Source organism: Mus caroli, unplaced genomic scaffold, assembly GCF_978045245.1.
Source record: "Mus caroli unplaced genomic scaffold, Mus_caroli_1 scaffold_7, whole genome shotgun sequence".
NCBI classification, from domain to species: Eukaryota; Metazoa; Chordata; class Mammalia; order Rodentia; family Muridae; genus Mus; species Mus caroli.
The window spans coordinates 32,048,333-32,063,938 of NW_028227262.1; the positions used below are offsets into that span (position 1 = coordinate 32,048,333).

Genomic DNA, 15,606 nt, shown 5'->3' on the forward strand with positions numbered 1-15,606 from the left:
ATCAGTCTGTCCAAGATCAATAAAGCAAGTGATGGCTCATGTGGACTAGGATGTGGAGTAAGGGGGACACTCATCCATTGTTTATGGAACTGTTAACTTGTACAGCCATTGTGGAAATCAGTGTGGCAGTTCTCAAGATGAGAATTGATCTACCTCAAGATCTAGTTAAACCACTTTTGGGCGTATACCCAAAGGATGCTCCATCCTACCACAGAGACACTTTGCTCAATCCACATTTATTGCTGCCTTATTTATAATAGCCAGGAACTAGAAACAACCTAGATGTCCCTTAACAAATGAATAGGTAAAGAAATGTGATACATTCGCATAGTGGAATACTCACTCAGCCATTACAAAATGAAATCATGAAATTACAGGCAAATGAATGGAACTAGAAAAATATCATCCTGATGAAGTAATCTAGACCCAGAAGGAGAAATATCTTATTTATTCATTTATATGTGGATATTAGCTGTTAAATCAGTGATAATCAAGCTACAATACATAGAACCACAGAGCTTAGCAATAGAGTAAGGGACTAAGGGGGACTGATAGATCTCCTCAGGAAAGGGAAATAGAATATATAGTTATGTATTGTTGAGGGGTGGGGTTCAGAATGGAAGGATCAAGTGAAGAAGAGGGAGGGAAGAGTCGAGAGGAGGACAATGGGCAGAATACAGGGAGAGACAGCTAAGATTAAAGACCTTTTAAGGGGTAGTTTGAAAACCTAACACAGTAGAAGCTGTGTGTTTGTGTGTGCGCACACACACACACACATGCATGAAGGTAATGTAATAAAATCACCAATAATAGGGGAGACAGAGTCCCAACTGAATATCTCTTGTCACCAAATGAAGCTTCCAACCACAAAAATTTTTTGGCCAAAGAGGTACTATGGGAACCCAAAACAACCCAAGCTTTTGCCAAGGCTTTATATAGGTCACCCTCCATGAGCTGACAGGAAGGACCTATCACTGAAGACAACACCCACATTACTCACTGAACACAGAGAAGTGGAGTTGGTGCCCACCTAGAGCCCTCACCACTACTGGTAGTGTTCTTGGTTCTAGAAGGTACTCTGAATGCTACCAAAAGAGAAACATAAACACCAAACCAACTACAAATCCTACTATCTACAGTGGCGTCCTGCCTGCAAGACACACTAGGGCAATGGTGGCACAAAGTGTGTAGGAGTAACCAACCAATATCTGATCTGACTTAAGGCTCTCTCTATCAGATGGAACCTATACCTCACATTGTTCAGGTGACCAAGAACCCGAGACTAGATAGCCCAGGGACCATGGTAAAACCAACTACTACTGGCTTTTTAAAAAAAATTACCTGGTTTAATATTAATGTTAATTTTTAATTTTTTCTCTTTTCTTACTCTACAGGTCATTTGCAATATATATATATATATATATATATATATATATATATATATATATATATATATGTGTGTGTGTGTGTATATATATGTATATATATATGTATATGTATATGTATATGTATATGTATATGTATATGTATATGTATATGTATATGTATATGTATATGTATATGTGTATATATATATATATATATATATATATATATATATATATATGATGTTTTCTGGTTTTGTGGGGATTCCTGAGTGTTGGAAAGAATAGTCCTATGTGTCTATATCTGATGAGCTTTTTTTGTTCCTTTTATTGGACTCTTCCTCTGTTTATTTGTCTTTTCCTATGTTTTTGTTTTGAATTCTTTGATTCTATTATCATCCCATAGATTTTTTTTTGTGGTGGGGTCTCTGTGTAACCATCCTGGTTGTCTTGGAACTTGCTTTATAGATCAGGCTAGCCTCAAACTCACAGAGATCTGCCCATCTCTGACTCCTTACTGATGGGATTAAAGGTGTGTGCCACCCCAGCCTGGCATCTGTATTTTTGTCTAATGAAAGACAGAAAGGGGGAGGATCCAGATGGGAGGAGAGGTAGGGAAACTAGGAGTAGAGGGAGGGGAACGTATAAACAAAATATATTACTTGAGAAAATTTCTATTTTCAATAAAAGAAAAAGAATTGCTTATGGATGATATTAAGAATAAAACTTCTAGTTAAAAAGAAAAAGAAAAGTAAAGGAGAGGGAGAGGGAGAGGGGGAGGGGGAAGGGGAGGGGGAAGGGGAGAGAGAAGAGAAGAGAAGAGAAGAGAAGAGAAGAGAAGAGAAGAGAAGAGAAGAGAAGAGAAGAGAAGAGAAGAGAAGAGAAAAAGACCCTTTCCTCCCTAAGTTGCTTTTGGCCAGAGTGTTTTATCACAATAGAAAATCTAAGATATCAGGCAAATATGGCTGGTGAATATACTTTGGTCTTAGGATGTACATATGGAGCTAAGCCTGTGGCTGTGAAGATTGGGGATGTGGGAGAGGGAGAAAAGGAACCTGTCTGTGTCGAGAGCTGGGAGGGAGGCAGAAATGTATGCTGGAGTCAGAGGGTCCAGGATCAAGATGTACCTGTGAGTGCTGGGAGCTAGAAGTGAGTCAGAATAGATGAAGGCTCAAGAACTCTTTATTTACCCTTTAACCCTGACAAGAAGGCAGTGAGTGCTTATTACAATTCATAATAGGAATAGAAACTTAATATCTGGTAGTTGTGTAAGAAAATTAGTAATGCTGAAAGTTAGCAAAACTAGCATATCGTATTTGAATACAGCTTTTCAGTTTGTCATAAAAATGCAGTATGCATCTAAAATACAACCAGCAATTCCATATTTAAGCATTTATTGCAGAGAAATAAAAGCTAACATTTTACATAAACATGCTCAAAAAATATTTAGAGAAATTTAGCTTGTGAAAGCTGAAAATTGAAAACAGACATGTCTTTCAACAGGTAGACTGTTATACAAACTGTGATATATATCATTTATATCTCAGATACATATACACATACCATGGAACAATACTCAACAATAAAAAGAATGAACTATTAAGACATACAATGTCTTAAATGAATTTCCAGGCAATTATAAAAAATTAAAAAAAAACAATTCCAAAGGTTGCATCCTATATAATTATATACATACATATATACTTTTATTATATATATAAACATATATACACATCCATATTTGTGAAAATGGAAAGTTACTGAAATGGAGACCTGAATAGTAATTATGTCAGGAGAGGTGAATGTGGCTCCTGTGAGAGCAAAGAAGGCATCCTAGAGATGATGGAAATAACCTTAATTTGACCTCTTCAATATCACTATCCTGACCACAATATGCAAGAGACATACCTATGTATATCTATATAGATATATAGATGTGTATGTATATGATATTTGATATATATTGAATGTAATTTGGAGGGAAATTTAAACAAAGATAGCATAGACCCACTTTGTATTAGTTCTTAAAACTGCACATATAATTATTCTAAAACTAAAAGTTTGTTTATTTAGGTAGGTAGGTAGTTTTGTGCTTCTGTATGTGCATGTGTGGGGAGGGGGTGCGGTGGGGGGGGGGGGAGGCACATGCATGCATTCCACAAGAACTATGCCAAGGACAAAGGCCAGCCTGCAGGAATCAGTTCTTTCCTTCGAGCATGTGGGTTCCAGGGAGCAAACTCAGGCCGTCAGTGTTGACGGCGGGTGCCTTTGCCCATTTAGCTCTCATAAGGGCTCTAAATTTTGTTGTTTATTTTTAAATTATTTTTTATTGCACTTAATTATTTAGTGGGAGGTATAAATGCCACAATCCATGTGTTGGGTCAGAGGACATCACCGAGTGGTTTTAGAGATAAACTTGGGCCCTCAGGCTTGGCAGCAAGCACCTCTACTCACTGGTCAACCAAAATATAATCACTTTCAAAGTTCATCCTTTTCTTCCATGGCAATTGATGGAAAGCTTCTCCTATGTGGACCAAGTGTTTGCTCACTGATAAAATAGCCAGAACTCTATTCAGCATTTCCCGAAACATCACAAAGAAGGATGTAATTCGTTATGACTTCCTTGTCCCTGAGAGGCTCCAACTCAGGTGTCTGGTAGATACCCTGTGAAGACAGATTCCTTTAAATAGCAAGTGCACACAAGAACCGAGTGAGGCATCTTTGAATGGCTGACTGGTCTGTGAGGATGATGCTCACTTTTTCAGCTGGATTGTAAGACTATCAGAAAGTGCATCAGACCTCTTACATTCAAGCGGTGCACACTGTCGGTGCTCATGAGAGCTCCTTGCTGTTATTTTTTCTTCATAAATATATAATGTATTACTTTTTTCTGGAGAAAGAAAAGGCACAGATGAATTTGTCTCTTAGCAGCCATCACTCTCAGGGTATCAAATTGTTCCCAGGCTATGTAACTGTTGTGTCTTTTATCAGATTATGCCTTAAAATAACTAATTCTCAAATATCCTGTAAAACACACACACACACACACACACACAGACAGAGACAGAGAGAGAGAGAGAGAGAGAGACAGAGACAGAGACAGAGACATCAAAACCAGACCCTGCATGTGTGTAGTGTGCTTCCCCACAGGGTCAATCATCTTTGTTAGAAGCCACTTCTCTAGGGAACCTAAGAACTATAACTGGCTCAATTTTAATGCCTATTTTGTTAATTCTGAAATGTGTGTGCGCATGAACTTTTATTATTGTGAATTCTGTTAGTTGTGGTATAAAATGGCAGCCAGAATTCGACTTAACCCAAAACATTACTAGCAGACACTTAAAATTACATTTGTAAAAATATCTAACATGAGAAGCTAGAAACAGGTATGAGACCATCTCCTAGCAAGCTAATTGTACAGGGCTTTGCAATCTAAAGTCTAAGAAAAAATAATCCTATACTAAGAGATTTTGTATTTTTTTGTTTCAAGAACACATTAAAGAAATTATTAATAATATGCAATACATCAAGATGATGGTAAATTTAAAGTGTGCATATCAGTCACCCAGAGTTATACTAAGCTATTTATGTCTCTAAAACAAATAGATCCAAAAGAGAAAGAAATATATTTATTATTCATTTGTTTCAAACCCACTTTGTTTCTGATATTTTTAAATGTTGAATTCAGCAAATAACGTGTAAAGAAAAAATTGACCTATTTGTTTAAGTATCAGAAAATTCAAGCAAAAGAATGTATCATACACATCGCATATCGACTCTGACTGAAAGCTGATTTTTTTAGCTCAATGGCTTTGTATGATTCTGATCTGTCAACATCCTTTCAGGACCATTACTAGAAACCTTCTTGCATAAGAAAAATCTATGGATGTTCAAGGTTCTTATGTAAAGTGACCAAATTCACATACAATCTATGCAATCTCCAAATACCTTTCAACCATGTCTAACTTACTTATACTAACTACATGATATAAATCTGATATAAGCATGTTTAATTCACACATCCAAATATTTTTGTATCCCTGTTGGCTGAACCTGCAAACATATGATTCACAGAAACGAACAGGGCAATATTTTTGTTAATATTGTTTTATTTAATCCATTTATGGGCTCTCTATAAATGCTGTCTGAGTTGCACCAATATGAGGTCAAGGAATAGAAATAAGGGAAGATATTTGTCAACCCAAGGTCAACCCATGATTCTTTTTTTTTTTTCAAGTTGTAACTGGCATTGGAAGATAAGGAAGCACAGATCCTGTGACATTGGCACAAACTAAATCACCATAGAGATATTATAGAAAGGGTTTCCACTGTGGAGGAGTTTCAATTAGATGACCAAGAAGACCCACCTTCCCAAGCAGATGATACTATTTCCGTAAGTTCACCCTGGATAGTGCGTCCCTCAGAGCTTGGTGGACCTGCTTGTTGCGCAGAGTATAGATGACAGGATTCAGAAGCGGCGTCACTACCGTGTTTACGAGAGCGGCCTCTCTGTTGGATTCAAGTCTGCTCACTTGCTTGGGTTTCACATATATAAACACACAGCTGCCATACATCAGAGAGAGGACGATGAGGTGGGATGAGCAGGTGGAGAAAGCTTTCTGTCGATCCTTGGCCAATGGAAGACGCATGATTGAGATTAGTATGTTGCTGTATGCAAATATAGCCGCAAGGACAGATGTGAAAAGGACAACCACAGCGACACTGAAGGCCATGCTTTCAAGAGATTTGGTGTCTGAACAGGAGAGATGAATTAAGGAGCCAAGGTCACAGAAGAAGTGGGGAATGACATTAGAGCCACAGAAAGACAGCCTGGAAAGCCTCAGAATCACACCAGTTACTAGGATGAAGGAAAGCACATAGCTGAAGAAAACCAGAAGGAAACAGACCCTGGGGTTCATGATGGCTGGGTAGCGCAGAGGCTTGCAAATGGCTAGGTAGCGATCCAAGGACATCACAGCCATGTGGAAGAAAATTGTGGACCCAAGAAACAAAAAAGAAAACGCTTGGATGATACAGGGAGTGAAATGAATTGTTCTGTCTCCAAAAAGAAAGATTGCCAGGAGTTTCGGGATAACGGTGGAGATGAAACAGCACTCGCAGAAGGAGAAACTCCTGAGGAAGAAATACATCGGGGTCTGCAGGCGAGGATCGGTCCACGTGATGGCGATTATGAGAGTGTTTCCTGTGACTGAGGCCAGATACACCAGCAGGTGCACGAGGAAGAGGACCTTGCCCAGGTGCTGAGCCACAAGGAAGCCCTCCAGGACAAACTCCAGGACTGTTGTCTCATTCCACGCCTTCATCATTACCTCCACTTCTTTTGCCATCAGCCCTCCTTGATCTGGTAGACAAACCTGCTATCACCAAATAATAAATAATTTAATGGTGGTCACTGCTTTTTAAAGGTTGCTTGCCTAAGCACAGGACCTGCACGGCCGCACCAGGTTCTCAGCATATATGTTGTGGCTCTTAGCTTGATTTTTGTTGTTGTTGTTGTTGGACTCATTACTGTGAGGTCAGGAGTGTCTCTATCTCTTTTGCTCACTTCTTGGGATTCTTTTGCTCCTATTGGGCTGCCTTGTTCAGCCTCACTAGGAGGGTTTTTGCTTTGTCTTACTGTATCTTGTTTTTGTGTGTTTGGTGGTTGTCTCTTGGAGACCCGCTTTTTTTCTGAAGGGAAACGGAGTGGGAGTAGGTCTAGGGGAGAGGGGAGCTGGGAGGAGCTGGGAGGAATTGAGGGAGGGGAAACTGTGGTTGGGACGTAATGTATGAGAAGAGAACCTATTTTCAATTTTTGAAAATGTTCAAAAAATTGCTCACCCTTATTATTCTAAGGAGTCATATTCTAATTTTAAAATATTTTATTGTAGATTTTTTTCCTTTTCTCATTTCTGAAATACAAATGTGAAATTTATAGTTTGGTTTTGTGTTGATGTTTAGAATTATATATTCTTAAAATATTACCTTTGGATCATCTCACCTAAGATAAAGAATAAAACAGAGAGTCATAGTTTTGAAGATGAAAGAAACATATTATTATCAGACAACATCACAAGTGCCACCCTATAGAAAATAGTGGTAGTCTCTAGACTGCAGACCTGTGATATGAAGCCCTCGTATGTGATGACTGTGGCCTCTGGAAACAGTATTAATGTTAAAACTAAATGTTAAAACAGTATTAATGTTAACATTAAAAGCTATAGACAGACTGTCACACTCTAAGCTGGGTTTTAAACAAAGTCCAAATGTGTTATTTCCCACTTCCCAGAAGGAGCTCAAATGCCTGCTTCCATGAGATTGGTGATAATCCAGTGACTGAGATTAAGTGGACCTAGGGATGGAAATGGCAAAACAGTCCAGGCACAAAGAAGAAAAATGTAGTGTGTAACTCGGTGTCCAGTGCCTTCCGCCACCCTTGAGGCATGTCTGCTTCTGCTGGCCTCCACAGTTTGCCCATGATCCTTCCCTTCCTGTGAACATTGTTAATAAACGATCCCATTGTGTTTGAAGTCAATCACTGAAGACAAATTAAATTTCTAAGAGCCATTGCCCAGTAGAAGGCAGAATGGTGTGTAACTACTCGATGGGGAATGGTGTGTAGCTGCTCAATGGGGAAGGGTGTGTAACTGCTTGATGGGGAAGGGTGGGCATTTGAGTGAAACGCTCCAATGGAAACGAGTCACAAGTTAGTTTGCCTTAGTTTCTTGATTGCCCAAATCTGCAGCTTTCATTGTGCAGAACCTCAGTGCTGGCTTAGTCAGGACTCATCTCCATTTCAATCACACATCCTCCCTTCCGCAACACACTTACCAGCAAGCAGCTCCCAGCAAAGAGATGCCCTGGATAGATGTTCTTTCTTCCGACAAAGCGAAATCTTTCTCCTAGGAAACAAAAATAAATAAATAAATCAATAAATAAATAAGATCAGTCTCACAAAGAGTTGTATGTCTTTGACCTATAAAACAAATAATGCTTGCTTTATATTTCAAGCCACAGAAAAATCATTAAGACCACTTATTTTTAAGAAATAGAGATTTCTAAACCTGAGGAAACTATCAGCCATTCTCTCCCTTACAGAAACCTGGCAGGTAAATTCTAGACCCTTTGAGGCCATTTATAAAACCCAAACCCGCACTAGTACTCGAGGGAGTTATCATTTAGAAATCCAGAACATACTCATATTCTATGGAATAGTCACCCACTCCATGGGACGTGGATAGCACACTCATCCCACAAAGTGTATTAACTCTATATTGGGCCTGAAGGCATGGACTAACATGAATGTCACACCTGACAGGTTGTATATCCATTCAAAGAAATCGTGGGAAAGAGGACAGTAAACGTTAAATCTTCTTGTTTGTGGAGGTTGGTAGCTACTTTCTTATCAACTAGTTATGGAAGACCATGCTGGAGAGGTGAAAATAATTGCAGTCATAAATGAGAATATATTTATAGATATTATTATTATGCACTATTATATACTACTACAGGGTTGTGTACTCTCATGGGTGAAGTCACACAGGGTCCAAAAGGACAAACCTCTAGGACATTCATTAGAGGAAAAGGATTCAAAAATAAAATATCAACAGAATCCCAGGAGACATTTCATTGTTTGTTTGTTGGACATGGAAAATTTCAGGAGAATATTCTAATTAGCATTCTACAACCTTCTGACCTCATTCTCAATAGCCCGTATAATCCTCTGTGAAGGTCTTTAGAGGTATATTTGGCATGTCTCCCAATAATACATATTTGAGGAAACACATAATTAGAAAGTACCTATTTTACCTCAAAGATTTGCTTAATTTTATTTTACATGTGGTATTTGCCTACATGTATGTACGTGTACCATGTGCAAGCCTGGTGCCTTTGGATGCCAGAAGAGGAAATCAGAATCCCTTGGAACTGTGAGGCTACAAATGGCTGTGACCTGCCACATGGATCATGGGAACTGAACCTGGGTTCTCTGTTAGCAAATAAGTATGCTTAACTGCTGAGCCATCTCTCCAGCCCCACAGTTTACATAATTTAAAATGAAGAAATTTAAAGATACAGATGGGGTTTATACAAAGGACAGTAATGGAATCACCTCTCAGACTTTGTCATTTCCCATGTTGCTACAAATTCCTTTGTCCCCTTAAAGAAAAGAGCTCTCAGCATAAGGAAACAATTACTACACTTTCTGTGGTGCTGTATGGTCTAGAGCCGAGCTGCAAGCATGCTTAAATTTAATAACAGAATATAATCCTTAGTTTTCTAAAAAAGGCATTCTAGATCCCAGCGTATGGGATCAAATTACATTTTCCTTCTTAGGAAAAAAAAATCACTTTTGCTTGTTCATGACCCCGGCACAGCAGGTGTCCCTCTCACTTAGCCTTTGTTACTCCTCAGGGCAGGTGTGAGGTCATTGATGCTGCCTCAGAGTTTGTGGTTTATTCTTTTACATTCACTATCTTAAACCACAGTTTTCCATTCATTGGTGAAGGACATTTATGTCCAGTCCAGTTACAGGCTATAGTGAGTCAAGATACTATGGCCATTCTTCCTTCATATAATATATCTCTACCACAGCTTTCCCTTCCCCCACTCTTCCCAGTCTCTCCCCAAACCTCCCCTCTACCCCAGATCCCAACCCCAGGTCTCCCAAGAATATCAACCAAAAAAAAAAAAAATGGCACAAGATACAATAAAACCAAGCACAAACCCTCACATCAAGACTGGGCAAGGCAATCCAGCAGCAGGAAGAATCCCAAAAGCAGGTAAAAGAGTCAGAGACATCCATTTTTCCTCTGTCAGAAGTCTCTGCAAAACACCAAGCCAGCCACCATAACATAGGCAAAGAAGACCTACCTAGCACAGAGCTGTGTAAGCTCTGCAATTGCCTCTTCTTCAGTCTCTCCAAACTGCCATGAGCCTCGCTTAGTTGATTCTGAAGGCACTGTTCTTCCAGGGTTCTTGACCCCTTTGTCTTCCACAATTCCTTCTCCCCCTCTTCAGCAGGGTTCCCTTAGATTCCAGGGGAAGGACATGAGGGAGGCTTCCAGCCTTGCCTCTCTCTGCCTCGTGTTTGGCTATGGGTCTCTGCATCTGCCCCTATCAGCTGCTGGAAGTAGCCACTGATGACAACCACTTTCAGCACTGATCTGAGTACAGCAGAATATCAAAAAGAATCATTTCACTTGTTTTTGTTGTTCTTGTTGTTTGGTTTTGCCAGTTGTATTTGTTCTAACCGAGGCCTCTGGGCTATCCAGCCTCTGATTCCTTGTCATCCAGTATCAGGCATGGCTTTCTCTCTGTGACGTAGGCCTCAAACTAGACAAGTCATTGGTTGGCCACTCTCACAAGTTCTGTGCCACCAGCTATGACTACTCTTATACAAATCATTTGAAAACAAAAGGATTTGATGCTCTTGAGAAATTCTCATGTCACTCAATTGACATGTTCAAGGTCTAAGTAATGGGCTGGATCGTTTCTGTATTGTACAAAGTTACAGGTTTCATAACAGCATCTTTGTATATCATATACTTGACCCATCAAGACTGCCCATTACTCTCCCTTACATACCCACTGGTCATTTCTTCTGTGCTTTACTTTCTTACATGCACCTTTGTTTTCAAATCTAGATTCTGAATATGTGAGAACTATGCAATGCTTGCATGTGCCTGATTTGCTTTGCTTAACATGGTGATCTCCAGTTCCACTCCTGAAAATGGCATACACTTCTTGCTCTCTCTTAGCAAATAAAGCAGGTCTGCGTCTCCATCGCACACTTTCTTCTATCTACTCCTCTTCCGATGGATGTAAGGAGCCGCCTTCACATTTGCCATTACAAGATGGCGCTGATGGCACTGACACCCGTGTTCTAAGTAGTAAACAAGCAAGCTGCGCATGTGCCGGGGTAGCTTTCCACGCCATGTGCTCTGCCTTTCCCGTGACGACAACTCTGGCTGATGTGCTGCAGCCAATCAGGGAGTGACACGTCCGAGGCGGAGGACAGTCCTCCATAAAAAGGGAGGGGGCTCCGCCATATCTCGCTCTCTCTGGCTCCTTTCTCCACTGGCTCCTGATGGGGTAAGCAATAAAGTTTGTACTGCAGAAGATTCCGGTTGCCCTGAGCGTGTTCTTACCAGGGGGACACACAAAAGCGCGGGCAACAAATGGTGCCGAAACCCGCGAGCTACTGCATCACGGAGAAGGAGCGGTTAATGAAGTGTTCCCGGAAACAGACTGTTGAGAAGGACCCGGTGTAGGTTCAGAACTCATCAGCTGGGGAACTGTGGTTAATGAAGTGTTCCCGGAAACAGACTGTTGAGAAGGACCCGGTGTAGGTTCAGAACTCATCAGCTGGGGAACTGTGGTTAATGAAGTGTTCCCGGAAACAGACTGTTGAGAAGGATCCGACGTAGATTCAGAACTCTTCAGCTGGGGAACGGACGGCGCGTTACAGCTTTACAAGGTATGTCTGGTCTTGAACTTTCTCTAGTGTTAAAAGCCCTTTTATTTCTTTTCACATGTCAACAAGTGGTTAAGACAGGGTGGAGAATTCTGAACGAAATTCAAGACAGTCTATCAGAAGTAAAGCGGGGAGAGAGAGCAGGAAAAAAGAGAAAGCATGGCGCGCGAAATAAGTATACAGGCCTTTCCACGGGTCTTGAACCCGAGGAAAAGTTAATGTCAGGGAAGAATACCTGGGGAGAGATTAGAAGGAAAGAGGAGAAAAAACAAAGGAAAAAAGAAAAGTTAATGTCAGGGAAAAATACCTGGGGAGAGATTAGAAGGAAAGAGGAGAAAAGAGATGAGTTTAAAGAGCCAGTTCTTAGTAGCTGTGAATCAGATAAAGAAATTAGCCCTTCTGAGGAAACAGACTTGGAGGAGGGAGCAGCTCGTTATGAGAGAGAAATGCGAGCTTATAGGTCAAGAAAAAAGCCAAAAGCAGCTGGCAAAGGCCAGCTTGCTGCTTGGCCTCAAGGTCATAGTGCACCTCCGCCCTATGCGAGCCCCCTCCCTGCGTAGTGCGTCAGCCCTGTGCAGAGAGGCAGTGCGCGGACTCGTTCATTTCAAGAGAGGCACAAAGGAAGATACAACAGGCATTTCCAGTCTTTGAAGGAGCCGAGGGTGGGCATGTCCACGCTCCAGTAGAGTATTTACAGGTTAAAGAGCTTGCTAAGTTGGTTCGTAAATATGGAGCCAATGCTAATTTCACCTTGGTGCAGTTAGGCAGGCTTGCTGGCGAGGCATTAACTCCTGCCGTCTGGCAAATGATTGCAAAAGCTGCTCTCCCCAGTGCGGGCAAATATATGGAATGGAGAGCTCTATGGCAAGAGGCTGCACAAACGCAGGCCCGAGCAAATGCTGCCGCTTTGACTCCAGAGCAGAGAGATTGGACCTTTGACCTGTTAACAGGTCAGGGAGCTTATACCGCTGATCAAACAAATTATCACTGGGGAGCTTATGCCCAAATTTCCTCCACGGCTATTAAGGCCTGGAAGGCGCTCTCCCGAACAGGTGAAGCCACTGGACAATTAACAAAGATACAGCGGCTGAACGACATTGTTCAGAGCCAGATAGGCCCAATGAGATGGTTAAATGGAAAGATGTTTTAAATAACAAATGGAAAGGCCCGGATCCTATTTTGATAAGATCCAGGGGAGCTGTTTGTGTTTTTCCACAGAATGAAGACAACCCATTTTGGATACCAGAAAGACTCACCCGAAAAATCCAGACTGACCAAGGGAATACTGATGTCCCTCATTTTGGTGATGTCCAGTGCGACAACAACAAAGGGGAGAGCAGCATTGGGAGATACAGAATTGGACGGCTAAATTTGAACAGACCCTTTGAAAATTGAGACTTGCCCCACGCACTTGGACCTGTCCCTGACCTAAGGACTATCTTTTCAACATTTTCCTTCTTTAAAGAATGGGTGGGGGTGGAATTATTTGGAGCTGTTCTTTGCTGTGGATTAGTGTTGCTTCTTTGATTGGTCTGTAAGCTCAAGGCCCAAAACTAGGAGAGACATGGTGGTTATTTCCCAGGCGCTTGCAGCACTAGAACATGGTGCTTCCCCTGATATATGGTTATCTATGCTTAAGCAATAGGTCGCTGGCCACTCAGCTCTTGCACCCCACGAGGCTAGTCTCATTGCACGGGATAGAGTGAGTGTGCTTCAGCAGCCCGAGAGAGTTGCACGGCTAAGCACTGCAGTAGAAGGGCTCTGTGGCATATATGAGCCTATTCTAGGGAGACATGTCATCTTTCAAGAAGGTTGAGTGTCCAAGTGTCCTTACCCCAGGAAAAACGACACGGGAGCAGACCAAGACCCCTTTGGGTGATGAGCCTGGGAGGAGGTTTTGTGTAAAGCCCCTATTTTGCACACTGGGGATTTGACCTCTATCTCCACTCTCATTATTATGGGTGGCCTATTGCTCTTATATAAAAGAAAAGGGGGAGATGTAAGGAGCCGCCTTCACATTTGCCATTACAAGATGGCGCTGATGGCACTGACACCCGTGTTCTAAGTAGTAAACAAGCAAGCTGCGCATGTGCCGGGGTAGCTTTCCACGCCATGTGCTCTGCCTTTCCCGTGACGACAACTCTGGCTGATGTGCTGCAGCCAATCAGGGAGTGACACGTCCGAGGCGGAGGACAGTCCTCCATAAAAAGGGAGGGGGCTCCGCCATATCTCGCTCTCTCTGGCTCCTTTCTCCACTGGCTCCTGATGGGGTAAGCAATAAAGTTTGTACTGCAGAAGATTCCGGTTGCCATGAGCGTGTTCTTACCAGGGGGACACACAAAAGCGCGGGCAATAGATGGACAGCCAGGATGATCTCATAAACTCTCCATTGCTGGTCTTGCCATGGAATTCATGCATGTGCAGACATCTTGGTAGTACATTAACCGAGATCGCTTCAGGATTGTTGCTCAGAGTGGTACAGCTGGATCATGTGGTAGTTCTGCTTCTGTGGGGGGTTTGTTTTGTTTTTAGGAGAAGGGATCTTACTCTTTACCTCAGGATGGCCTTGAACACACAGCCAACCCCTTTCTTCATCTAGCCTACTGAATATGGGAATGGATGGTGTGAGCCACCACACCCAGCTTGCTTTTAGACCCTTTCAGGAAATCTCATTCTTACTTACCAGATGCAATACTTAAACTCCTACCAAGACTGTTACCCTTTCCACATCCTTGCCAGAATTTGTCGTTTATCTGGTCATTGCCATTATAACTTAAGAGACATGGAACCTCCAGTTGGTCTTGGTTAATAATTTCCTGGTGTTGAGGATATTGGAAGTTGTTTTCATATACTTATTGGGCATTTGTGTTTCTTCTTCTGAGAAGTACGTGCTCAATTCATTCACCATCTGCAATAATTTGACTTTTCCCTCCCTGGTGTCAGGAAAAGAGTTTAAGCTCTGGAAATTGGACCCAGACAAATTTGAATCCTAGACCCAATAGTGGTGGATGCATTAGAATTTCCTAGCAAAGCAGAAACAATGGAAAACATAGAACAAACATAAACAGAACACATAGAGAATGCTTCTCACCTCTCTGTCAATCATCTCTATTATAAGTCTTTCACTTATTATCTCAATCTTTTATCTCTATATTTGTCTCTTATCTCTCTGTCTAGAGACCGACATTTTGAACTCTTTGTATATTCTCAGTATTCATCGCCATAAGATATGCAGACAAGTTTCTCCTATTCTGATGACTCTTTGACACTGCATTAATCCATTACACAGAAGCTTATAAATTTGATGAAATCCCATTTGTCAGTTCTTGCTGTTATCCCCAGGGCTAGTGGAGCACTTTTCAGAAGTTAGGTTTGTTTGTTTTTGTTTTGTTTTGTCTTTTTGGGTTTTTTTTTTTTTTTTTTGCTGTTTGTTTTGGGTTGTTTGTTTGTTTGCTTGTTTTGTTTGCCTTTCCCTATGTGTCAATATTTTCTCTTAGAAGTTTCAACGTTTCAGGTCAAGATGATGGTAAATTTAAAGTGTGCATATCAGTCACCCAGAGTTATACTAAGCTATTTATGTCTCTAAAACAAATAGATCCAAAAGAAAAAGAAATATATTTATTACTGATTGGTGATCTATTCCCAGTTGATTTTTGTGGAGAGGGAGAGGTGTGGATGTACTGTTATTCTTCCACATGTGGGATCTAGAGACTTGTTTTTCTCCACTGTGTTTTTGGCACCTTTGCCAGGGTCAGTTGGCCGTGGTTG

General features: G+C 41.3%; 1 protein-coding gene across 1 annotated transcript; it reads right to left on the bottom strand.

Moving 5' to 3' along the window:
• Nucleotides 1–5,749: 5,749 nt before the first annotated feature.
• On the bottom strand, nt 5,750–6,712 carry LOC110296212 (olfactory receptor 6C75-like). Its single transcript, XM_021164802.2, has one exon. It carries the CDS (start codon nt 6,710–6,712, stop codon nt 5,750–5,752), a length of 963 nt encoding a protein of 320 aa, XP_021020461.1.
• Nucleotides 6,713–15,606: the final 8,894 nt, after the last annotated feature.